Genomic DNA, 25,892 nt, shown 5'->3' with positions numbered 1-25,892 from the left:
TGAGCAGGATGCTCTCAGAAAAACTTGAACATATTTCCATAATCTGATGAAAAATGAAATTTTCATTTGCAAAGTAACAGCAATATTGTAAGATGAGAATTATTTAGTTATTCTCAACAATACAGTGATCTAAGGCAACTCTAAGGATTTATTAATGAAAAATGCTTTCAAGAACCTATGGTACATGAATACATTTTGAAGCATGCACCTTAAAGAAATTTTTTTTCTTGATTTTTGGGGGGTTTCTGGTTTCTGTCACAACTTAACTAATAAGGAAATCATCGTATGACTCTCTATATATCTATATTTGCCTTCTCAATAAAAGGGATGGGGGAGAAAGAATGGATAGAACTTAAAACTCAAAAGTTTTAAAAATGAATGTTAAAATTTGTTTTTATATGTAACTAAGAAAAAATAAAGTACAAAAATTAAAAGTTATCATAAACAACACATCTTTACAGATAAACATTATCATATACAAAGAAGAAAACAGGATATTATAAGATTTAACCTTTGTTCCATACACATAACATTCTTTTATGTCTGTCCTCTTTGACTTCTTGTGTCTTGTCTCCCCAGGAGATAATCTTGTCTATTTCAAAGTACTTTCTACTTCTACATCCCTAAAATATGAAGTATGTACCTTGAGTAGTATATCCACTTTTAATAGTTCACACAATTATCTCAAAATACATGCTACTTAGGTGACAGTAATAAGAAAATTTTCTCACATAAACCTGTCTCTCCCACAAATACATAGAGCACTGCAGTGGTAAAGGAGGACATACACATAGAGTTTACTAGTAGAAAAGACATACACTTAGGTAGTTAAGATAAGGCATCCCTTTTATGATATAGAATCACAAATTCAGTCTCCTCATGATGTCCTCCTGATGCTTTCCCCAAGACATGTAATATGTGCTGCACACATTACTATGTTGCGGAGCTTCTCCACAACTTAACTCTTCAGCTGGATCATTGGATTCTACTTCCCTTTGAACTCAATCTCCTTTTGAATGTGTTATTTTGCTGCCTATCTCTTCCTGGCAATGTTATGATATATGAAAAAGACAAAAAAGTAATCCTTTCTTATGAGCTAGCACTCTTTTGGATGGCCAGATAGAACTTCTTCAACTAGTAGTATTTCTCTTATTTTGAGTGATTCCTTAGTGTTTGTAGTAGAATTGAGCAGCATTTAAAGTGTCAGCTGAAGAGTGGCTAATCCTTCAACAAGATAATGACAGACTGTCCTCTAAATATATCAGATATTTAATGAAGGAACTTTTTCATACCCCACTGAAAGAGGCAGAAAGTGTTGCCTTCTCAACTTTCCTCACTATATACAATTTAAAAAAATTCATATTAAATTTAGCATGGTAGTAACAAAACTGTCCTATCTGAATTTTCCACTTTACAAACAGCTTTGCTTTGTAACAAATAAATATAGCAAAACAAAATAAACATTATGTTACCATTGACCATATTTCATTCTTTGACACTAATACATAACCCCCTTGCCAGGAGTTGGGATTTATGATTCATCACCCACATTCTGAAGTCATGACTATAGCACTGATAAAAAATTTTCAGTTGTTTCTATTATGTTAGTCATAGTCCTACTCCTAGTTTGTATCCATTTATGCAAGTTTGCTACATTCCTTCCGTCCTTTCTTCTTCCTTCTTTTCTTCCTTCCTTCCTTTCCTCCCTCTCTCTATCTCTCCCTCCTTCCCTCCTTCTTTGCCTCCCTCCCTCTCTCCCTTCTTCCTTACCTATTCTTATTTTTATATTTGGAAGTTCTTATAGCTCAAAATTATTCCATTATATTCATATGTCATAATTTCTCCCACTATTCCCAAATCAGTAGGTAACTGCTATTTTAGTTCATACTGGTCCTTTTCCTCTTTCTTTAACCGTTTAGAGATATATGTGCGTTTAGTAGTAAGATCAAAATTCCTTTCCAGAGTGGTTAGTACATTTTTGTTCCTCTCCTTTGATGCTTTCTTCAGTAACTACCATTTATCCTTGCCAGTGTCATATGTGTGATGAGAGTTGTTGGGAATTATTTTATTTCTTATTAATGATTTTGGAACATTTTTTCATATAATTATTGATGGTCTTCATTTACTTTTAAAAATATCTTATTTCAACATTTTTGACCATTTCTCTACTAGAAAACAGTATTTTGCTCTTATATATTTGTGCCAGTTACCTTTTAGTTTGTTTCAGAACTTTATTAAAGAAATTGGCCTCCTTCCATCCATCTTTTAAATTATTATTTCCCTTGTGACCTTTTGTTTAGCCAGATGAAATTTATTACTATCTAGCATTATAAATTATCTCTTTTGTATTTTGATTGTTATGATATTAAATCTGGAATTACTCTAGGTAGTATTGTCCTTTTTATTCTATCAAGATAGGTCAATCACAAACAATTCTATTCTAATACTCAAATATCTTTTTAAGTAAAAAAGTATTTTTTCCTATAAAGTCCTCTGTCGTTAGATATTGTTATTAAACTTTTTTGTATCAGTTTGCTGAATCTCATTAATTTATTTGTCCATAAAAAACAATGATTTCTTTGGTTTTATTTCCAAAATCATGAATTCAGTTAATTTTAGTTAAATCTCTAATATTCTCTAAGTGAAACAGTATATTACATAAAATAGCATGATTTTCCTTTTCTTTGTGTTCATTCCCTTAATTTCTTCAAATTTGCAATAATTGGCATTTCTAGGAGTATAAAAATAATAATGGTAACAATGAACATCCTTGGTTTACTCTTGCTTTTATTGGAAAAACATTTCTCTATTATATATAATGTTAGTTCTTGGTTTTAAATTTATCATAATAGAAAATAATATTTCTATGTCTTTTTATGTTTTTAACATAAATTTTTTATATTTCCTTAGAATCTATTTCTGTAACTATTGATATAATCATGATTCATATTGTTTTTAATTATGCATGATCTATTATGTTTATCTCCTTGATGTTGAAGCAACATTGAATTTTTATATAATTAAAATACAGTACCACTATACAATGATTATTATTTCAATAGCTCCTTGACTAAAATTTTATTGAGCATTTCTTCATAGATGATCATAGTTATATTGGACTATATTTCCCTTAAATACTCTCTTTCCTTCTTTTTTAAAAAATTAATATCACATTTGTTTCAAAAGAGTTTTATAAAATGTCTTACTTTTCTGTTTTTCCAAATAATTTCTATCATATTAAAATTAACGGTCCTTTGAGTGTTTGATGAAATTCAATTGTACTAGGCAAGTCACTTAAACTCTCATTGTCTTGAATAAAAATTCAATTGTAAATACTTCTGAGACTAAGTATTTTTTTTAATAAAGTCTCCTAGCATACCCTTTTGAGAAATTATAAATTCTTTGCTTCCCCTCACCCCCCAGTTTTCTGAAATGTAATACGTTCTCTTTCATTTTAGATCAAACAAACCAGGAAAAAACAAAGCAAAACCACAGCCAGGCTCTACAATTATGTTTCTGTATTCTGACTATGACTCTTAAAAATGATGGGGTTTTTAAAGGAAAGGTGTCTTTTGCTCTCTCATTACAACATAAATACTTGATCATCACTTAGTCCCTTAAAATGGTTTTAATGTATTTATCTTTGTATTTTTCTTTTGTCTCCTATGTTGGTATTTCAAAGACCTTCCCAAATCTTTTCGTTTTCATTAGAAATATTCAAGTTTTCTTTTATTAAAGGATTATTTCATTTTTGAAGAATTATTCTTGGCAAGTTTTCCTCTTTTGCATTTTCATTTACCATTTCTCAAGCTTTCCTTTCCTTTAAGATAAGCACAGAATAAAGTATTGTTTGTTTGCACTTAAAAGAACTTATGTTCTTTGTAAATAAACTTTATGTTTGCTTTTTTAAAAAATTAATATCACATTTGTTTCAAAAGTTTTATAAAATGTCTTACTTTTCTGTTTTTCCAAATAATTTCTATCATATTAAAATTAACGGTCCTTTGAGTGTTTGATGAAATTCAATTGTACTAGGCAAGTCACTTAAACTCTCATTGTCTTGAATAAAAATTCAATTGTAAATACTTCTGAGACTAAGTATTTTTTTTAATAAAGTCTCCTAGCATACCCTTTTGAGAAATTTTTTTTAATGACCCAGAAAAATCTGATTCTGTTGCTGAACTTTCTGGATATTTTCAATTTGAGCTTTCTTTCAAGATGTGATTAGGAGGTTTTTTGTATTTCTACTTTTCCCTTTTACAGTATCTTGAAACATTATATGGGTAGTTAGGTGATGCAGTAAATAGAGTGTCAGTCCTTGAGTTAGAAGGATTTGAATGCAAATATGGGCCCAGCGTGTCTACTGATACTATATATATATATATATATATATATATATATATATATATATATACATATACACATGTGTATACATGTATATACATGTATACATGTGTACACACACACACACACACACACACACACACATATATATATATATATATTACATTTAGCACAATAGTATCAACACTGTGGCTAAGTGGAGTAATATATAGAATTCTGGATTGGAAACAGGAAGGCTCATCTTCCTGGACTCAAATCTGTCCTCAGATACTTAGTGGCTGTGTGACATCTGGTCAAGTCACTTAATCTTATTTGTCCCTGTTTTGCCTCATCTGTAAAATGAGCTGGAGAAAGAAATGATAATCTACTCTAGTAACTTTGCTAGGGAAACCCTAAATGGGATCATGAACAATTAAATGCAATTTAAAATGACTGAAAAACAGAAACATTAACACTTCCCTGCTTTTCCTGAGTCATCTTAATTTCCTTCTTTCATTCATGGTCTTTCTTTTTTAAAAATTTCCATCAAATTAATCCCATTCTGCTTTCACCGTCCTTCACAAAAAGTAAAATAAAAAGTTCTTTCTTATAAAAAGTAAGTATAATCGGGAAAAAAATCCTATATTGGTCAGGTATGAAAATGTACATTTCCATCTCTAGAACATTACACTCCATGCTAACAGGTAGAAAGTATCTTTTATAATCAATCTTCAGGAGAGTCCAATGACTTTTAAATTGTTTCTCCTTACATTGTTTTCCAGGCCAATATTTTTAAATTGTAGTTATTTAATGCTTTTCTAAATTTTCAGTGTTCTATTACCATTATGTCACTTAGCTCTAATTGCTCCATTCTCCTTTTTGATGAATCTACTACCTGGGGCAAGTTTCCCACTGGTATTCTAACTTGCTTATTCTTCTAGATTTTCCTTAAAAATCTATCATTTAATTAGCTATCTTTTGTCTTACTTGTTCCATTTACTCTTAGATATAAATTTTTATACTCATTCCAATCTTTTTGTCAGGCTCTGTTTATACTTTACAAAATAACTCTTTTGGCTTTATTTTTTAGGCTTCTTTTCTTTAAAATATTTAATTTTATTTTATTAAATATTTAATTTATTATTCTTGTTTTTTTATTATTGTTCTTCTTTTAAATCTCCATCATTTGTAAATGAATCTATTCCCTTTCCTAAATTGTAATATTTCTTCATCATATTAATAATTTTCTTCTATTACTCATTTCTGCATACTAAGTTCCTGAATTCAGAAGTTAAGCCAAACTGCAAGCTTTGCCACCTTTGGTACTTTTAAGGGAAGTGATTAGGTTTTTGCCTCAAGAAAGTTTCAATGCTGCTGATATTTCCATGTTCTCTTTATGTAGTCACATTGTTTTCTATTTTAGACAGATGTATTTCTTGGAGGAAATGATCTTAATTTTACTTTTTCATTTTGCCATGTGAGCCAAAAACTCAATAGTATTACCCAGCAAATAGTGGACCTTGTTTTCTTTACCTGATTATATTACTTCTTTTTCACTGTCCATTTCCACTTATATGTATGGAAATTTCTTCATTTGAAATATGTGAACGTATATATGGACAGCTTTTCTTGGCAAGCCTCAGGTATTCCTTAGCTACAAAAGCAGAGACCCTTGCAAAGTTAAAATAAATAAATAAAAGTATGATGTAATGTCTCATAGTTTGTGAGTCCTAAAGTGTAATATCTTTTTTCAGCAGACATTAATAAAATCAAGAAAAGAATGATCCAAAAAAAGAGCCTTAATTTTTCCGGAATGGAAAAAATATGTGTCTTTAATGCAATGATTTGGTAAAGCTGCATTGTAAGTCACTGCTCTGTTGTACTAAGAGGTAGTCTGAAATATATCTCTAAAATGCCCAGCATGTTTCTAGTTAGTAAATACCTTTAGTGCCTTGCACATTAAAGAAAATACATCAAAAAGCCTGGGGAGATTAAACATATTTTTTACCTAGCTTTCCTGGAATCTATCATTTTATGATCACCTTGTTTCTCTTCCTATAACGATAACTTCTGTTCCATTGTTTTAATTTCATTTGTAAGCCTGAGCTGGGCAGATAGGTTTCTTAGTGATTTATCTTTTGTATTAATGAGGACAATGTTTTACAGCTTTAGTTGGATCTTGTTAAGTTTCCAGGAAAATCTTATTTCAAAGGCAATCTTTTAAAAATAAAAATGGAACCCAAAACCAAATACTTCATGTCATGGGTTTTCATTTCAGTCTTCTATCTTATTGCATTGTAAAAGCAGTGTTAAAGTTAAAAGGACTTGGACACCTGATTACAATGCATGAAAATATCATTATGCAACTCCTTGCTCCATCACATTTATTTTATAAAGATTGGGGGATTCATTTTGATATATTGATTTATAATATTGGATAATAAAAATTAATAACAGAAGAATCATTACCTTTTCCCATTGAATTTCCATTGAATTTGAATGTAGGCAATGTTAAATTTGCATGGTAAAAATTTACCCTAATTTATCGAGTTAACATTTAATAACTTGCTGTTGTAACAACATGAATAAAGAGATGATCACATCAACTTTTATATATACACACATAAATCACACACATTTATACCCAATATAATTTCTGTTATGGTTTAGTGCTTAAGTGTTATGTTGTTTCTATCTAATGAAATTATATTATTTTTCTATTTATATAATATTCTTCCTGTTTTATATTCTGGAATCATTGAAAATAGTTGTGATTTTAATTGTTTAGATACTAATGTTAAAATTTGGGGGATTACTATATATTCTGAATTTGGGATGCTAATTTTAAAAAGATTATGGATTTTTAAAAATAAGTTGTACTTTAATTCTGTTGAATTCTAATATTAAATTGATGTTACTAGGTCAACAATTTTGATATTACCATTTGCTTGGTTCTTTAATATTATGATTAGCAGTCAGTGAAACAAAACAAAACAAAGTTTCCAAAAAGACCATTTTTTATATATAGGTATAAAATGGAGATGAGAGCATTGGGATAGATGCCCTCTTTGATCTCTCATACATACATACATACATTTTTTCTTACATTTCCATATCTCAATCTAATGATTTTAAAAGTAGGAGAAGTTTTAATATAGTGAAAAGAATATTGGATGTGGAATGAAAAGACTCAGGTGGGAATCCCTGCTTCATTACTTATTAGTGATATAATCCTGGGCAACTGCCTACCTTTTCAGCGGCTCATTTTCTTTAAATTAAAAAAAAAAATGAAAAGTTTTTTTTTTCTGTTTTGAATAGAGAATATGTTCATTCTAGGTATGTCTGATTTTAAATGTAGTCTTAAACAATCTTTTGCAAAGAATATAAACTTACCAATAAGGAGAAAATGAATAAAATATGATATGATGAATGGAGACTCTTTTTTGTGTTTACAGAAAAGTAAAGAATTATTAAAAATTATTACCTGTAATATTACTATGTGTTTCAGTTAACTTTTAATTTTCCTTTGGGAGTATACATGCAAGGACACAAATTATAGTGACCCTACTCCTATAATGATTTTTATCATAAAGTTTTTAGATTAATAGAACTGCAGTATTTTAATTGCCATGTGAATTTATGGTGAGTACAGTAATAAAGGCTAATAGGCTGGAATTTCAACATAAATCAAAACGATATCCATTCCAATTAAAGGAGAAAATGTGCCTTCCTTTGGAATTGATCAGAAAAGTAAAAGCCCATTTTTTTTTTTTTTAATACTTGACATCTTACAATGCAAGCATGGCTTAGTTAAAAGTGGCAATGACTTTATTTTTATGCAGTCATTCTAGTAAATTTCTAGAGGCTTTATAAATTCATTTAAGAAAAAATGAGTAAATATATCATATGGGCAATATGCTTATGATATTAATCATTGGACACACTATATTATAGGTTGAATATTTTTTATCTTCACAGATAATTTATTATTAAAGTTTAAAAAGTATTTATTTTTCTTAGTGCTTTAACATTTTACATTTCAGTAATAAAAGTATAAACAATCTCTTACACCTTAGAAAGGAGCAACAAATGAGATAGCAAATATACCATGATTGTCCTTTACTTTATAATCTGTTTAGTAAAGAAATAAACACATACAATTATCATGTCACTTATGATATTTAAATGATTAATCAAAGTTTAGAATTATGAAAAATTGAGTTGTAGAGTTTTTTGTCTTGCTTGAAAATTATAAAAATCAGTTTAGCATTTGATATTGTAATAATTTCTTGTTATTCAGTTGTTTTCAGTCATGTCTGACTCTTTGTGATTCCATTAGGAATTTTGTTGACAGAGGTATTGGATGGGATTGCCATTTCCTTCTCCAGCTCATTTTATAGATAAGAAAATTAAAGCAAACATGATTAAGTGACTTGCCCAATCACCTAGCTAGTTAGTGTCTAAATCCAGGTTTGAACTCAGGAGAATGACAGTAGGCCCTATTTAATGTACCCTTAGCCACCCTCAATAATTTCTCAGGATATACTAGCTTATTTTGATTGCCAGCGAGAACAAAAATTAATTCGATTCTCCATATATCTAAATCTCATGGTTCTGAAAGCACTAAAAGTCCTAATATAGTGAAAAGCACATTCGGTGTGGAATGAAAAGATCTAGTTTGGAACCCCTGCTCCATTACTTATAACCAGTGTCATCTGGGGCAGCTGGTTGTACTCTTAGTGCCTCATTTTCTTTAGGTGTCACATGGGAGAGAAGGGAAGTTTAGAATCGATGCTCCCTTTGATCTCTAGAGCTTTGGATCTGTGATACTAAGATCTTGTATCATAGGTAGTTTTGCGTATAGTGCCATAGTCTAGGTCAGAGATGGGGAACTTTTTTTTCTACCAAGGACCATTTGGATAAGAGCATTCACAGAGCATACAAAATTGTCAACTTAAAAACTCAAGCAGTGGGAGGTGGAAGTACCAAACTTTCAGCTATCATTACCTGAAATTGCCTTGTTAGGGCCAGACCAAATGATTTTGTGAACCTTCTGTTTTCCATCCCTGGCCTAGTTCCTGAAGATGTGTAGAGGGCACAGCTTAAATGTCTACAATAATTTTCTTGTGGGATTTCAGAGTAAATTCTCACTGTTATTGTGAGTTTTTTTCCCCCAGGGTATGATAGTGTAATAAACTAGATTAGGATTTATTTTTATCAATGAGTCCTAGATTCCCAGGTTGCTAGAGCTAGAAAGACCCATAGAACCATATAGAAGCAGATGAGGAAACTACCCAAGAAATAGAATATTATTCATGGGTGTGTGTGTGTGTGTGTGTGTGTGTGTGTGTGTGTGTGTGTGTGTGTGTGTGGCACAGAGTTCTCAGAATAGGAAAAAAAAATGAGAATGTTAAATTATTTATGTTTGTGATGTCACATATAAAATGGTTCTCTTGCCTTATCAAAAAAAAGAGGAAGTTGAACTGCATTATTTTTCAAATCTGGACTAACTTTATTCCATATTCTAAAACTTAAATAGGGGACAGCTAGAGTCAGGAAGACTTAACTTCCTGAATTCTAATATGGCCTTAGACATTTGTTAGTTGGGTAATCCTGGGCAAATCATTTAATCTTGTTTGCTTCAATTTTCTCAACTATAAAATTAGCTGGAGAAGGAAATAGCAAACCACTTCAGTATTTTTGTCAAGAAAACACCAAACGGGATCACAAAGAAGTGGACATGTGACTGAAGAACAACAAAACTTTTAAGTCATTTAAGTTTTTTCAGCCTTAGTGTAGAACAAATGAGAAACCTGCTGGTTATAGAGTGAGACCAATGAGAAAGTGCTGTGTAATGGATAAAGACTGACCCTGAAGGCAAGAAGTGTACATTCTAGTTCTACTTCTATATATAATGACTGTGTGATTCTAGGAAAGTTATTTAAGTTTTTATGCTCTAGGCTGATCTCTGAAGCTGTCAGTTGCAGAGAAAGTGTTAATTTGAATTGGTAGTGGGAGTTTCCTTATCTTAGAATTCCTTACACTAATGAAATCACAGGTCTTTTCCCAATCTCTATTGTAAGGTTGCTATAACAACCTCACAGTGACATAGTTAGAATTTACTCTTAAATTCCAGAAGAAAGTTGCTGTATAATCTGGAGTTGTGCTAGTAAGCCCCAACCCCCTCCAGTCCCCCAGGTATATGTTATGGATTAACTTTTATTTGTGAAAACACTGTAAAATGATATATTGTAGGGACCTATCTTTTCGAATCTTTCATAATTCTTTAATTCTCAGTCAGTTATGAAAACAGGACTGCTCACCCTTATTATTATGGCTTTTGTGTCTCTAAAAGATTCTTTATTGACATTAGTACAAATCAAAGTACCTTCTTTTCAACCAAGATTATTAATGTCAATATAGCTCTGCTAAAATACCTACCATGAATAAAAACCTAGGAGGAAAGAAGTCATGTCTTATCTATTCATAGATTTGAGGTTAGATTGTGCTATAGTGTTTCTATCCCAGGATTTGGGGATTTAAACATTAAGCAGCTTGTGAGGATTTGCTGTTAGATGATTCTACTACCCATCATCTTGGTCAATAATAGTTGAAGTTGAGCTCAGCTAAATCTCTTCTCTTGTGGCAGAAGAAAAAAATTTAGAGACTTGCTTTTTATGTGATGAAAATCCTTAAAATTCAAATTTATTTTATCTATAACAATGATATATTTGTGTTTTTAATGATTCTTTCCTCCTTTTTTTCTTTTTAGGGTAAAGTAAAAGAAAATCAAGCATTTATTTGGCTGTGGCTCATCATCATGAATCGTGCTTTTAGCAGGAAGAAAGGTAAATGATATGAAGAGATAAATTATAGTTGTGTTTTTTTATTAATGTTGTGGATATAATTTCTATTAAAACTGAATTTAAAAACTTTCAGTTAACTTGAAAATTAATATTTAACACTAGAATTAAGACTAAGAATTTTACCTTTAAAATTTTTCAGCCTCTAAGTCATAATAGAAAATGAAAATTTATATATTTTCTAAATTTCTTCCTTGGTGTGCTGTATCTGTGGTAAGGAAAAGTCCAAGTATACTCAGTCTGTGGCTATTCTAAGGCCATAGTTTGCAAGCTGATAGGTTAAAGAGAAATCAAATATTTGCATTTCTTCAGTCTCCCCTAGAGAATCAAAGAGTATATTGGATTCTGTCCAGTTTCTCTTTTGTTACTTTTCTCTTTCTACCTACTAACTTTGCCATACCACCCAGAGTCCAGATAATTCTACTATTGCATCCTTTTCTGTAAAATATGTTAAATGCCAAGTTGACAAGAAGAGTCTAGTACTATAATTGACATTGCCTTTTAAATTAGTCTTTTCTGTAAGAGTATGCTTAAGGAAGTTGACTGAGAATAGTTGAAGAGCTAAATAAAGGAAGAGACCAGTCATTTAAAAGCAAGGCAAAGTAAATATTATCCAGGTAGAACATTCAAGATGATTTTAAGGTTCTGAAAATATTTGCCTAATTGTATGGATTTATATTTTAATATTACTTGCTATCATAGAAAACTTCTCTTTGGAAATACAGGCAGGATATTTCAGAATGTTGCTTACTAAAGGTGTTTCTCATATCTCAATCAGTACATTCAAAATATCTTATATATCAATCAGTCTTTCAGTGTAGAGTCTTCTCCCCCCCCCCCCCTTTTTTTTTGGACTAGGTAAAAGAGACCATTCTTTACTAAATGGCCATTTCCTCAGTCAGACTGAAACCTGGGAAAGACCTTAAGTTAAAAAGGCTAAGGTCTCCTACTTCATTCAGGGTCGTCTCCTGTCATCCTGATCTATATCTTGCCACTGTATTCAGGTAGCTGAAGAAGAGTGAAGTGACTTGGTATTTTCTTCCCTCACTTAAATCCAATTCACTTGCAAATCATGAGATCTCCTTCTTGATGTCTTGGTTCTCGTCGAGAACAACAAAGTATAACCTTTCATGGGTGAAAGTGATAGTACTCCATCATTGTAATTTGCTATAGTTCTTTGTCTTTCTGTAAGTCATGGAGAAATGATCCAATCCCTGCAATTTTTTTTTTTTAGATAATTTTACCATTTCCCAAATACCAGTGTAACATTTGCAATACTCAGTTGTTATATGTTATTCTTACTACATATCTTTAATGATCTACCTTAAGAAGTCTCTCATATATGTCATTATTGATTACATACTACAATTTGTTTAGTATCTATAAAAATATATTCCTGTGATTTAAAAAAAATCAGTCCATAAATATAAGAAATCATCAATAATTTTAAAGGGGAAAAGAAAAAAAAGAAAATCAAATATCAATACCTGGGAAAGTGTCTTCTGTAATTTATACAGATTAAATAAATTATGCAAAGGATCCTAGAATTTAAAGAATATCAAAATATTCAGACTCTTAACACCATGCCTATTTCGTGCTAGACAATTAATAAAAGTTTTATCAACTGATTTTTAAAATCATGGAAACAGAGGATTATGGAAGGGACCTTCCACTTCAACTCTTTCAATTTACAGATTAAGATAGAGGAATTTAGGGGTATTAACAATTTGCCCAAAGTATTTTATTCTGAATTTAAGAAATAAAACAAGCATTCCCATAGTAGTGGAATAGAAAAAAAAAAGTAACTGCAAACCTACTATGTACCTACTATGTACAACTTGCTATTACATATATATATATATATATATATATATATATATATATATATATAATGAAATTATCATGTGATTTCCCCCACCCTTTTTACCCTCTCTTAGAAGTGGGATTAAAATTAGATCCTTTCACTGCAGAGCCAGTGTCTTTCCACTACAAATCAGATCATTTAAAAAAAAATTCTTTATCATAGGAAAGTTAATCATTTCATTTAAATCTTAAGATTTTGGTGAAGAAATTAAAAAACGGGAGGTACCTAGTATAGAGGTATACTTTGTATGTTGACAAAATATTTAGAACGGAATAAAGCTGTCAAGTTTATTATTTACTTTCAATTATTGATTTAAAAGTAATTTTAACTTACTTAATTTATTTAATTTATTAATTAATATGGTTTACATAAAGATTTAAGCATAACAATAGCTCACTTTTGCAAAAGTATTTTGTAGTTTAGGAAGCTACTGTTCAGATATAATTTCTATTAATACCATGAACAAATGCAGACACACCTCAACATGTAAACAAGTTGTCTTAGAAAATGTGTGTGTGTGTGTGTGTGTGTGTGTGTGTGTGTGTGTGTGTGTAAGGGGAGGAGGTAGGCAGTTATGTGAAAACTTGGGATGGATTTTTCCATGGAATTAATTTATGCATGTGTTAGTAAATTCTAGAATAGTTCACAAAAATCTGCAATGCCTCTGAAATCTTCATTGACCACATTTAACAGAGTTTTCATGGGAAAATTAATTTAGGATTCTAGTTTGAGATACCAGATCACATCTATCTCCCTATCCCACTGGCCTGCCAGTACTGTGGCTTCTGACCAGGCTCTCTTTTATTCCCTGGACTACTGTGGAATAGAATACAACCAAATTCAGTTTCACATAAAGGGCTCTATTTTTTTAAAGGCTTTCCCAAATAGGCCATCCGTCAAACTTTCCTCCTGCCCCTAACTTGCTGTTAGCAAAAAAGAAAAACTGACAGGGTTTAAAAGGACCCTTTCCTGTTCCCTTCCCCATCTCTTAAATTACCCCTCCTCCATTTTAGACCACTAAGAATCAGTCATCCATTAGTGTTAAATGGCTATTTGCTTTTTTTTTTTTTAAACAAAGGACTGAAATAAGACTAATTTACATTTCTGAAGAAAAACCTTGTTCAGCCTTTCAGGGCTTTGGCCATGGGAGCTAGGATAGGAGCAGGAACCTGGGATAAATAGTATAATGTGGCTTCTGTGAAAATAGAGAAGAATGATGACTTAGCAATAGACCTGTGTTTAAAGCTAGGAAAACAATAGCAATATTGCACAGACATCTTCTCATTTTATTCCCTATAAACTTCAGTCACCATCAGTCCTGCCATAGCCATATCAACTGGTCTAGGACTGAGGTGAAAATCATTCAGGTCATAGGATTTCAAACAGGAAAAGGTGTTAGAGATTTTCTTGTCTAACTTTCTCATTTTAGAAATAAGAAATCTGAGCCCCAGACTGGTTAAATAGCTTGCATTGGTCACAGAGACAGAGTTATGTTTTCTGACTTTAAATTTAGTGATCCTACTTCTATTGAATAAAGGGAGACAGAAAAAAGAGAAGGTAAATTGTACTAAATAGTTGGTGTCAAAGTCAAGACGGAATTCCTGTGTACACTGGCTATTGCTAGGTGACTTCCTGTATATAAGGGAAATGGGAAATAGGTATTTTAGGAATTGCCCAATATATAAAGATATGAATTAAATTTCTTTTCCTAAAAGGAGTCATGTCCTGTGCCATTAGGGTATTATGTTAAAGGTTAAAGTGTATGTTAAAGGCTCATTAGAACCTTTCATTGTATACATTTTCTCAGAAATTGAGCCTTTAAGATCATTTACCCATGTCTATTATATGTACAACTTTGGTTCTTCACTCTAATAGAGGAAGATAAGGAGATTGGAAACAATATGGTATGGCTTAAAAACAAATTCACTCCTTATTTTCTGAAATGACATTTCCTCAAGTGTATAAATTTGTATGTATGTATTCCCTAACTTCTCTCATTCTCCCAACTCTGAGCTAAACATCATTACTAAGTATTAAAGGCTTTCATGAGGAATTCATTGAACAATTTGATATGTGATGAATTTGGCCTTTAACTAGAAGTTTAACATTGGGGTTATCAGTGAACTCTGTTATAGTTCTGGCAGGTAATCTGAATCTGAAATGAATTGAAATATCTTCCAGTTTCTGGTTAAACCAGTAATGGTCTGATTTAACTATAACTTAAGAAGGAGAAATTTTACCATAGCTTGAAAAGGAGAATCTATTTAAATGCTTTTGCTTTTCACTTTACTAGAGAATATGTGCTAATTATCTGAAGCCATAATTTTATATACCTAGGGAATATAATGTTATCTTCAGTGAATGTTATAAGCATATGATATGTGCAAACTTCTCATTCATAAAATATATAGATTAGTCTTGCTTCCAACATTGGATGGCCACATTAATATATTTTAAATGTCCTTATTTAATTATATAATGCATTTATTGCTAAATAATGTAGTGTATTTAAGTTGAAAGAAAAAGACCATCTGATCTACAAAATAATTGTCAATATAGCATATCAAATGTCTCAATTGCTATTTTGGTTATCTGAATTTGTTATGCCATTAAACCTACTCTCTTTAATTAATGTTGCCAGGTACTTGTTTTATTTATTTTTTTCAACCAAATGCTTCACTAAAAGGCATTAAATATATTACTACTGATTTCATTTGGAGAACTTTGAAAAAAAATCTACTGAACAAATTACTTTAATCACTAACAATTTGTTAGTTAAAAAACACAATGTTAAAATTTAATGCATTTGGTTGTTATGTAGCTTCAGCTTTAATATTAGCTATTTATCTTTCTGATTCTGTCTTTGTCACATATTCTATTCATCACATCAAAAATGAATCTAATAGCAAACCATTAAGCACAACATTCAAATAAATAGAGCTAAATTGATTTAATGAATTGTGCTTTATTCTCTTTTAACTCATCAGCTGTCAGAAAGGGATTTTTGTGTGGCTTAGCAGTTTTAAAATTCAATATGAAGATACGATTTCATGGATTTTTTTTCCCCATTCAAATTGGTCATATTTCAACAACCTGGCCTTGTTTCTCCCTTAGATTCTCAAGGTTGTTAGGTGCCAGAATACATATAGCAAGGTTTTGGAATGTCTTTTTATAAAAGTTAATATTTAGAAGAAAAATATTTCTATATTGAATATTAGAAAGACAGATGTTACAGAATGAAGGTAAAAAACCTCTTATTATCCCTGTCTGACCTGGTTCTGTGTTTCTAAGAGATGGTGCTACTATATTAAGAAGTCTTAAATGTCAAGGGAAAAATCATTAGAAAAGAAGATCTCATTTTTTTTTTCTTATTTGTCAGCATTTTATTTACTTTTAAAAGACCATTCTAGAGTTATTCTTTAAGCTCCTATTTTGTTAGAACACACCTAAGGTAAGGTCACAATAAAGATTTATTTTAGAAATAGTTTTTTTTTTTTTTTTTAGGCACCTTTCATGGCTGTTTCAGTTTTGAAGTTGACATCTGTATTGAAAGCATTAGAACTGAACAATGAAATGTGGATTTAGTACCTCATATTTGCTGAATATATAATTAATCCATTTATTCAATAGCTTTGGAGAGCATTGTGATATGTTTTTGGCCCAACTTTACAAATGGCTATGTGGGCACATCCCTTTATGGGTATCCATGGTAACCTGACCATCTCTAATTAGATATTAAGATAATTGTTTTGGTTATCAGCAAGTCATCATGAAACAACAACTTTGTAATGCCTAGATACTATCTTTATCAATAGCAGATTTATGATAATTTCACCAAAATATCTTTTTTTGTTTTAAAAATCAAAAGAGCCAATTCTCAATAACTCAGAAGATGGAAGGACATAAATTATCTTCTTACCCAGAAATAATATAAATTATCAAATTCAGAGAAGCAGTAATACTTTTTGCAACGCTGAGGGGCAACATTGCTTGTAAAGGGAGGAGAAGAGGAAAGTTTAATTATATCAACCAGACAGAACTGGCCTGTAACCTGTGGATGACCAGAGATGAACAGAGCACAGTAGAGACAAAAGAGTCAGGAATCAGATAGTTTGGTCTATAGTTTGGTCTCAGAGTGAAACAAACAGCTTGCAAGCAAGGACACATGTACCAGAGCCCCTCCCCTAGTTGGGGGCATCTGCTTTGATGTGACCAAATGTCTCCTCATACCAATGGCTGTGCAGTGAGCTGAAGTGCTGACAATGAAGGGTAACAGAAAAAAAGATGACATGTTTGATTCATAGCAGGGCTTTATGACCAGAACGTGGATACAGCAGGTGCTTTTCCAAGCTCAGAGAATACTTATTGTTGGTCAAAGCAATATTTTGTCAAAAGCTGAGATCATCCACAAAGTGTGAAGGATTGTTGTTATGTCAGCTCAGCGTACAATTTGTTTGTGGGGCTTAGCTCTTGGTAACAAAGTGTCTCCAAGATGCCAGGGGAAATGAAATAGTTTCCCAACATCTCCCAAGTCAAGTCTTTCACTGTGTATTTTGTTTGAATTTTTATAACTAACTGAAATTTCAAATCCCAAATATTAATATAAATATACAATAAATTCAAAACTAAATACAAATGAAGGAGATACAGAATATTTGTTTCAAAATATAGCATATGTCCTCTATAGAAAAGGACACAAGAAAAACATCTAGTGTCATTGAGAGAATCCAAGTTCTTAACATTTTGTCTTTGAAGTATATCCATTGAAATTAGTCCTTAGAGTTAATCACTCACTGAAATGCTTTTCGAGAAGCTAAATAAACTGAACATGAAGTGATTTATTACTAAGGCTGAGATAAATTGTCTTTTCTCAGTTTTTGTTTTGTTTTGCTTCTCTATGTAGGGATTGTCCTTACTTTGTATCTCCAACACTTATCATTGTGCCTGGTACATAGCAGGCACACAATAAATGTTTACCAACTACTTTCCTTTGCTTTTTTTAGCTGCAAGAAATTATAAAGTGTTAAGGATTAGAGTTTCTGAAAAGGGACTAACCATAATGTTGAAATCATAATTATTCCTTATCCTAATAATTTTGAGCAATCTATTGTCTTCTTTGAACCTCTGTTTCTCCATTTGTAAAATGAGTGTGTGCATTAAGTGATCTTTTAGAATCCTTCTATTCTGAGTATTTAATCTTCCACTCTCAAGTATAAAATTGGTCTTAGTATTCTTCCAATGGGTCTGTAATAATTTTAATCACAAACTTTTTATCATCTTTAAAGAAAACTTGAGATTAATACTATATTTAAATCATTTGTATACTAGCACATAGGCCCAAATTCAGGATTTTCCCTTACAGTCATTTTGTCAGTTTGTAAGTGTTGTTTGTACAGAATTAATTTCTCAAATCAAACTTTACAAGAATGCATTGTTTTTAATAGTTTAAAATTTTTGATTTCATTAAGCAATTAACTCATGCTGTCAATGCATAATCTAATTCACAGTGGGGTAGAAATAACAATAATGTGTATTTCTTGTATATGAGGGTATCATTTAAAAATTCTGTGACACATGCAGGGGATGAAAGAAACTTGTTTAAATTACTTAACTGATATGATTAGTCTAATGTAATTAGATATTTTCCCCATCTATTAATGACTATGAAAAAAAATCCAATTAGATAATGTCTGCCAGGCAATATAAATTCAAGGAACTCAAACCAATCTTCATGAATATTAGTTGTTACTATCATTAATAATAGTTCAGCAATCATTATCAAGTGCCATTTTCTTCAGAATGTATTTATGAGTGAAATTCAAGTTTAGATCAGGAAGGGTCCTTGCCTATTTATATGGAAACAGGAACTCATTTCTCTATAGAAATCATATCACATATCATATGCAGGGTTATGTTCCTGTACCACCCTAGACAATCTTTTTAACCTTAGGTGTACCCTTGGAAATATGTATATTAACCACTATAGTTAGCAGTATGATTGGGGAAAATCAATTATAAGTTCCAATCTGGAACCAAAAAGTAAATCAGAAAAAAGTTTCAGCTTTTGTGAGCTTCACACCAAAAGGAGTCTTTGGTATTCTTTGGAATGTACAGGGAGGTCTCCTCTAATTTCTCTGTAGGTTTCAAAAATCCAATAACTTATTTTTTTCAAACTGCCCAACCAACTTTTTCCTCCTTAGCCTTCTAGGTAACGTACAGAAAGGTCCTGCCTGATAGTAACTTGGGAAGCTGAGATTAACTTCCTTTTCATTATGCAGAATAGACCAGAGTGCTTGACTCACTTCTTTCTGTCATGTTACTTTTTCCAAGGAAGTCAGTAGAGAAAAAGGGAAGGTCAAGCATGAAGGTAGAACTATAAATAAAAACTAATACAATTACAATTATAGCACAGTCTGCAATAGGAATAGGGAAAGAAAGTTCCTGCTTCCTCATGAAGAAAAAAAAAAGGAGTTAAGGAGATGCTGTATTCTTGTGGAAGATCATATATTCCAGAAAACTACTTAGTCTTATTCCTTTTTTTCAACATATTTCACACAAAAAAGGAAGACTTCAATAAAGAGAATGAATTCAGCTATATATTTTGAGTAGTTAATTGTGAATAATTAAATTTTGGAGTCAGAAGACATGGATTCAAATTCTGCATCTGATCCTATGAGTATTGAGTTTGAACAACCCTTAATATTTCTTGATCTTAAATTGTTTCATCTATAAAATGGAGGGGTTGAGCTATGTATATAAATTAACTTGGGCAACAATGCTTATCGTGCTATTTTGCGAATTATAAACACATGAAAATGACAATATATGTTTAATCAAATGCTACTTTTCTTCATTACAGATAAAACATGGATGCATACTCCTGAGGCTTTATCGAAACACTATATTCCCTATAATGCAAAGGTAAAAGCATTTCATATATTGCTTTGTTTTACTATGTTACAAATTATAACTCAGTTTTATTTTTAAAATATTATTTTTATACAGTCATTTCCTAAAAAAGACACATCTGAATGGTTATAGCATATGAATTATATCACAGGTTCATTCTTACTCTAGCCCCTCCCAATAAGTAATCTTCAGACATGTGTGTCTTCAAAATAGAATTGGTAAAGTTTTCACCCTTACATGTATTTTCTTTTTCTTTTTTTTTTTTTTTTGTATCTCAAAGAGACTTTATTTTTTTTTTAAATTTTTATTTAATAATTACTTTATATTGACACTCGTTTCTGTTCCGATTTTTTTTCCCTCCCTCCCTCCACCCCCTCCCCTAGATGGCAAGCAGTCCTTTATATGTTGGATATGTTGCAGTATATCCTAGATACAATATATGTTTGCAGAACCGAACAGTTCTCTTGTTGCATAGGGAGAATTGGATTCAGAAGGTATAAATAACCCGGGAAGAAAAACAAAAATGCAGATAGTTCACATTCGTTTCCCAGTGTTCTTTCTTTGGGTGTAGCTGCTTCTGTCGGTCATTTATCAATTGAAACTCAGTTAGGTCTCTTTGTCAAAGAAATCCACTTCCATCAAAATATGTCCTCATACAATATCGTTGTCGAAGTGTATAATGATCTCCTGGTTCTGCTCATTTCACTTAGCATCAGTTCATGTAAGTCTCGCCAGTCCTCTCTGTTACATGTATTTTCTTGAAAATGATTTTAAAGGCAGATCAGATCACCATCTTGAATTCTGCCTTCTGTCTTATTATTACCCCATAACAAATGGAATGACTAACATATTATCCTTGTTTTCATTTTAATTTATTGCAGGGAAAACAGGAAGGGGAACTAGACATTTGAAAAAAGTACTGCTATATTTTTAATATATACATTTGTGACTATTTTATTATATCTGGAATGAAAAATAAGAGAATAAGCCAAAAAGAAGAAACGCTGAGTTTTTTCTGGGGCATGTTTGTTCAAGTTACTGCATTTTAATGGACCAGGCTCTGAATGATGAAACCATATCCAGTTTCTCTAAGCATTAGCATTTGTTTATTGGCAGTTGAGAGCATGAGTAAACAGGACCTTTAAACAATTCTATTTCAAAAGTTTTGCTGAGTGGAAAAAGTGCTTTTCTGGAAAGTTTGTGTGGGCACCAAGCCTACAATATTTTTTCAGGTTAATGTAGATGTGTGAATTTCAAAGCAGAAGAAATGAGAAAGGGATTTTAAAGGGATGTTTGAGTAAATGTGATTGAGTAGAAAGAGCATGTGCAGCAATCCTTTGAAGATATAATAGGAGTGAGGTCAAAAACAGTAGGAAGCTGTAGGAATATTATCTGTTGAATCAGTAAGCTAGGGAAAAGAAAATGATGAGGTTTGCTTTGGAAATTTTTTTTCAGAGGATAAATGAGCATTTGTTTTTTAGCAGGAACCAGAAAGTCAATACTGTTTGGATACAAAATTTCTAGAGATGCTGTTCTAATATCTGAATCAGCACTGGGTAGCAGGGGCATTAAAGGTTGGTCCTGACAAAACTACTTCCAAGATGGTGCTTAGCAGCAAGATAATTTTTTTTCCTGCTGACTGGGCATGTGAAACTAGGATAACTGAAATCAACAAGATATCTGAATTTTATTGCAAAGCTTACAGAGAGATTGATTGCCTTGATTAAAGCAAGATTTAATTAAATGAATGACTGGAGTTGATCTAACGTTATCCATTTCTTCCATGGATGTTTTTCTTTGCAGATAGTATGAAGTTATGTAAAGTCAGAAATTGGAACTTGAGAATTATTCTTTAAGGAGTATGAATACTCATTTGCCAGTTATATTATCTACCAGTCACTAAAATTGATAGTTTGATATATTGATGATGTTTTTATGCCTTTTAAGTTAAACAACTTATTGGGATGAACAGTGGAATTAACTTTTAAGTTAATTAACTTTAAGTGCATATGTGATTGAAACAGTGAAATGTTAAAAGACATAAGGATATTTGTCCATTTTACCATATACTCTTTAACATATGATCCAACCACAGGCCTGCAAGCTCACATTGAAATTTTCTTATAACTGGTTCCCATGTAAGTAATGAGACAACTTTAAAGGTTCTTAGAATTTTGAAGAGGTCTTTTAATCTGTTCTTTCTTTCTAGAAATTGGAATGTTCATGTAGGCCTCAGAAAAGACTTTTTGCTTGCATTTGTTCTGGGTTGAATTTGTGGATATTTCTTTGTACTGGGGGCAACAAAGTTCTCTAATATCTCTGAGAGCCATATTTTAGTAGAGTCTTTCAGAGTCAATTTGACAGACCTGTAATAATTTCCTGTAATAAGTTCCTACTATAGTCAAAGTGATGTGCTAGGTCTTAAAGGCAACACAAATCTGGTCTTTTTCTCAAGGATATTACAATCTATTTTTTCCCCTGAGGCAATTGGGATTAAGTGACTTGCCCAGAGTCACACAGCCAGGAAGTGTTAAATGTGTGAGACCAGATTTGAACTCAGGTCTCCTGACTTCAGGGCTGCAATCTTTTTTTTTTTTTTTTTAATGTAATGGGTTCTATTAAAGTTGGTTGACTCACCTCATTAGATATCTTCAAGTTAAGGCTCGATGCTCAATTATCAGAGATAGTGTAGGAGGGCATTTTTACGTATAGGTTATTCTGGAAAGCCTTCAACATTCCTTTCAATTCTAAGATTTTATGATAGTGGGAAACATAAGACAGGTAAATAACCAATTGTAGTCCAAGACCATGATTGCTAAATTTTGTTAAAGTGGTACAGATAGAAAGATATAAGAGTTCAGAGAAAGGAAATATTGCTTCTCTTTTGAGGACTCTACAGTGGACAGTTTTATAAAGAACATGGCTTGTGAGTAGAACATTGAAGCATGGGTATAGTTTCAACAGGTAGAAATGGAGAGGTGGTAGTGGATTCAAGTAGAAGAAAAAGGAATGACAAAACCAAGAAGGTTACAGAAGCAAAGAATGTGTTGGGTCACTAGAAGATCTGTGTAGTGGAATACTAAGTATTCAGGTCCTTTTGAATGACTTGTATCCTGGAGAATTAGGGAACAATTGAAGGTTTGAGAGCAAAGAAGTGGCATAATCAGAATGGTGTTTTAGGAAATAAATTTGGTAATATCAGGAAGTATCCATAATAGAAAAAAGAGACTGGTATTGGATAAGTTGTTGAAAACTATAGTTGTATAACAAGTAGTAGAAATTGAAATGGACAAATGGAGATGGATATGAGAGAAATAACAGTAAGAGAATTAACAAGATTTTTTCTACTGCTACTAGGATATTGAGGAATGAGAGAAAGGAAGGAGTCAAAGATAATCCCGAGATTTTAAATTTAGATGAATAAGTGAATTAGTATTAGATCAATTATTAGACTTCTTTTATTTGGTATCCTTCATACATTTATATCTTTTGTTTCATTATATATTCAAAATTAAATAGAGAAAAATTCACTAATTACATATAAGTAACATCTAGAGAAATTTGCAATTATTTTTTTCCCTGTTACTCTTGAAAGCATCTTATTTTTAAGAAAGCTGGTACATAATAAGCATTTAATACATTATTAGCTTTCCCTTTCTTCTTAACATTCAAGTAGTTTTATTTTGCTTTCAGAATATTTTGTAGATATATACTATTTTATTTTATAGTAGATCCTATTTGATGAAATTTCCATTAAACATTAATTCTATGCCCATTTCAGATCCTGTATGAGTTATAAAACAATATTAAATAATTAAGAGGCATTATGTACTATTCTGTAAAGGTGTCATTAGTTTTATTCTCAGTGCTTATTGACAGTATAAATATAATTAGCCCATGGAGAGTCCAGCAGCATCCTCTGCATTGTTACTTTATAGTTTCAAAGAAAGGTGTAGATTCACAAACTTTACTAGTTTAAAATGCTAATTAGAACTGTGAATAAAGGTGAAATATTTATGATAGAAAGAGAAAATAATGAAGGGAGATTGGCAATATGAGTCCAGGACAAATCATTTTAATCCTAGTGCTTCTTAAAGTTAAATTTGAAATCAAATGTATTTCTGAGCTGTATAAAGATATCATTAGAAAAGTAGAGGCCCATAAATTTTCATTCTTAATGTGAAGGAATATAATTGATCGATATTGGGGATTTCTTATTTCTATTAACAAGTACAAAGTTTTAAAAAGCTGAGCTCTTTTTCAGTTTGCATTCTTGTTGGCAATAGTTAGTTCACTTTTAAAATATTGAGATTACCCAGGAGACACTGTTCTTCCACTAAGCACACAGTGTAAGAACTAAACCCCTGTATCTCTTTAAGAATCCACTGAGGGAGATTACTAAAGGAAGGGAGGGGTACATCATTTCCTCCAAAACACAAGCATCCCTGACCCTTTAGTATGAATCTTATTTCTAACTTGCTTCTTCTACAAGTCACTGTTTTATTTGTGTTGAATGATATAGAGAGACATTTGATAAAACCTAAATTCAGTCTAAAGAGATTTAGGTCACCTTTGGTATCAGATAACCTGGATTTGAGACACATTAGTTTTGTGACTTTGGACCAGGTGCAGAGCAGAACATAAAGGAGAACAAGAATAGCAGGAACAATAAAATATAAGTCAACATCTATTTGGATATTGCCAAAAATATAAACTTAGTAAATGTTCTCTTGCTTAGAATGAAGAAATTTTCCCTTTTTTGCAGTTTGGACTCACTAATTCTATCCTGTAGGGACACAAGCAGACCAAGTTTAATCACTTTTCCACATGATAGTCTTTCAAATACTTGAAGACTGATATCATACTCCTATTTCTTGGCCCCTTCTCAAGTCTTTTCTTTTCCATTTAAAAACATTCTCAGTTTCTTCTATCACTAATGACAATGCATAATTTATGCATTTTGCAATCCTACTCATTCACTCACAACACCTCTATTACCAATATTCTTCCTAAAATGTGGTTCTCAGAGTTCAATTAATTACCTCATATATCGTTTGCTAAAGGCTTTGTATTTGTTATACAAGATAAAAATAAAATATTTAAGAGAAATAAGAAAGGAAGAGAAAGAAAAGAGAAACTTGAAGTGATTACCTACCTATGAAAAGATGGCCATTCTGCTTGAAATTCCAAATGTACTTTCCTCTTCTTTGTATAATGTCTTTAAGAAGTTGTCCAAAATAAGTAATTTCATTATTTGTATATGAAGAGACTTTACTCTGAATGAAAGACTTTGTTTATTGCAGCAGGGGGAAAATGTTGCGAAATAGCATGTATTCTCTAAAACTCATTCATTGTTGGCTTCCAAAATATGTAATATTAGTGAATGAATATAATTTACAATTTATAATGTACAAATGAAGAAATGTAGATAATTATTGTTCAGGCTCATCCAGTTCTTCATGACTCTATATGGTGTTTTCTTGGCAAAGATATACTGATATGACTTGACATTTCCTTCTCCAATTAATTTTAAGTGTCTGAGGCAGGATTTGAACTCTTAACAATGGGTCTTTTTTGATTCTAAGCCCAGTGTTCTTTCTACTGCACCACCTACTTATCTATGTATAGATAATTAGGGCAGTCTAGAAAGAGATTGGCAAAAAACATTCCCATTTCCTTGCTTTGTAAAGACATGTTAGAAGTCAGTTTTTATTGTTAATTTTCAGGAGTTTTTGACTTTTCATGACCCCATTTGGGATTTTCTTGGCAAGGATACAGGAGTGATATGCCATTTCCTTCTTCAGCTTATTTCACAACTAAGGGTTAAATGACATGTCCAGGATCACTCAGTTAGTAAATGTCTGAGATTGGGTTTGCAGTTGTGAAGTATTTTATTGACTCCAAAGCCTACTGTTCTATCCACTTGCCACCTA

At 31.5% G+C, this 25,892-nt stretch overlaps 1 protein-coding gene across 12 annotated transcripts in view; it reads left to right on the top strand.

Annotated features, from left to right (window-relative positions):
- Window positions 1–25,892, top strand: part of GULP1 (GULP PTB domain containing engulfment adaptor 1) — a 409,533-nt gene that overhangs the window by 227,925 nt on the left and 155,716 nt on the right. For all 12 annotated transcript variants that reach the window (XM_051986054.1, XM_051986044.1, XM_051986042.1 and 9 more), the window contains 2 exons: window positions 11,096–11,171; window positions 19,910–19,971. In XM_051986054.1, the coding sequence (XP_051842014.1) occupies window positions 11,144–11,171; window positions 19,910–19,971 (90 nt within the window). In that variant the 5' untranslated portion in view covers window positions 11,096–11,143. The remainder of the gene's footprint in view (window positions 1–11,095; window positions 11,172–19,909; window positions 19,972–25,892) is intronic.

This window comes from Antechinus flavipes, chromosome 3 (genome assembly GCF_016432865.1).
Source record: "Antechinus flavipes isolate AdamAnt ecotype Samford, QLD, Australia chromosome 3, AdamAnt_v2, whole genome shotgun sequence".
Lineage (NCBI taxonomy): Eukaryota > Metazoa > Chordata > Mammalia > Dasyuromorphia > Dasyuridae > Antechinus > Antechinus flavipes.
This window is presented reverse-complemented; position numbering and strand designations above follow the sequence as displayed.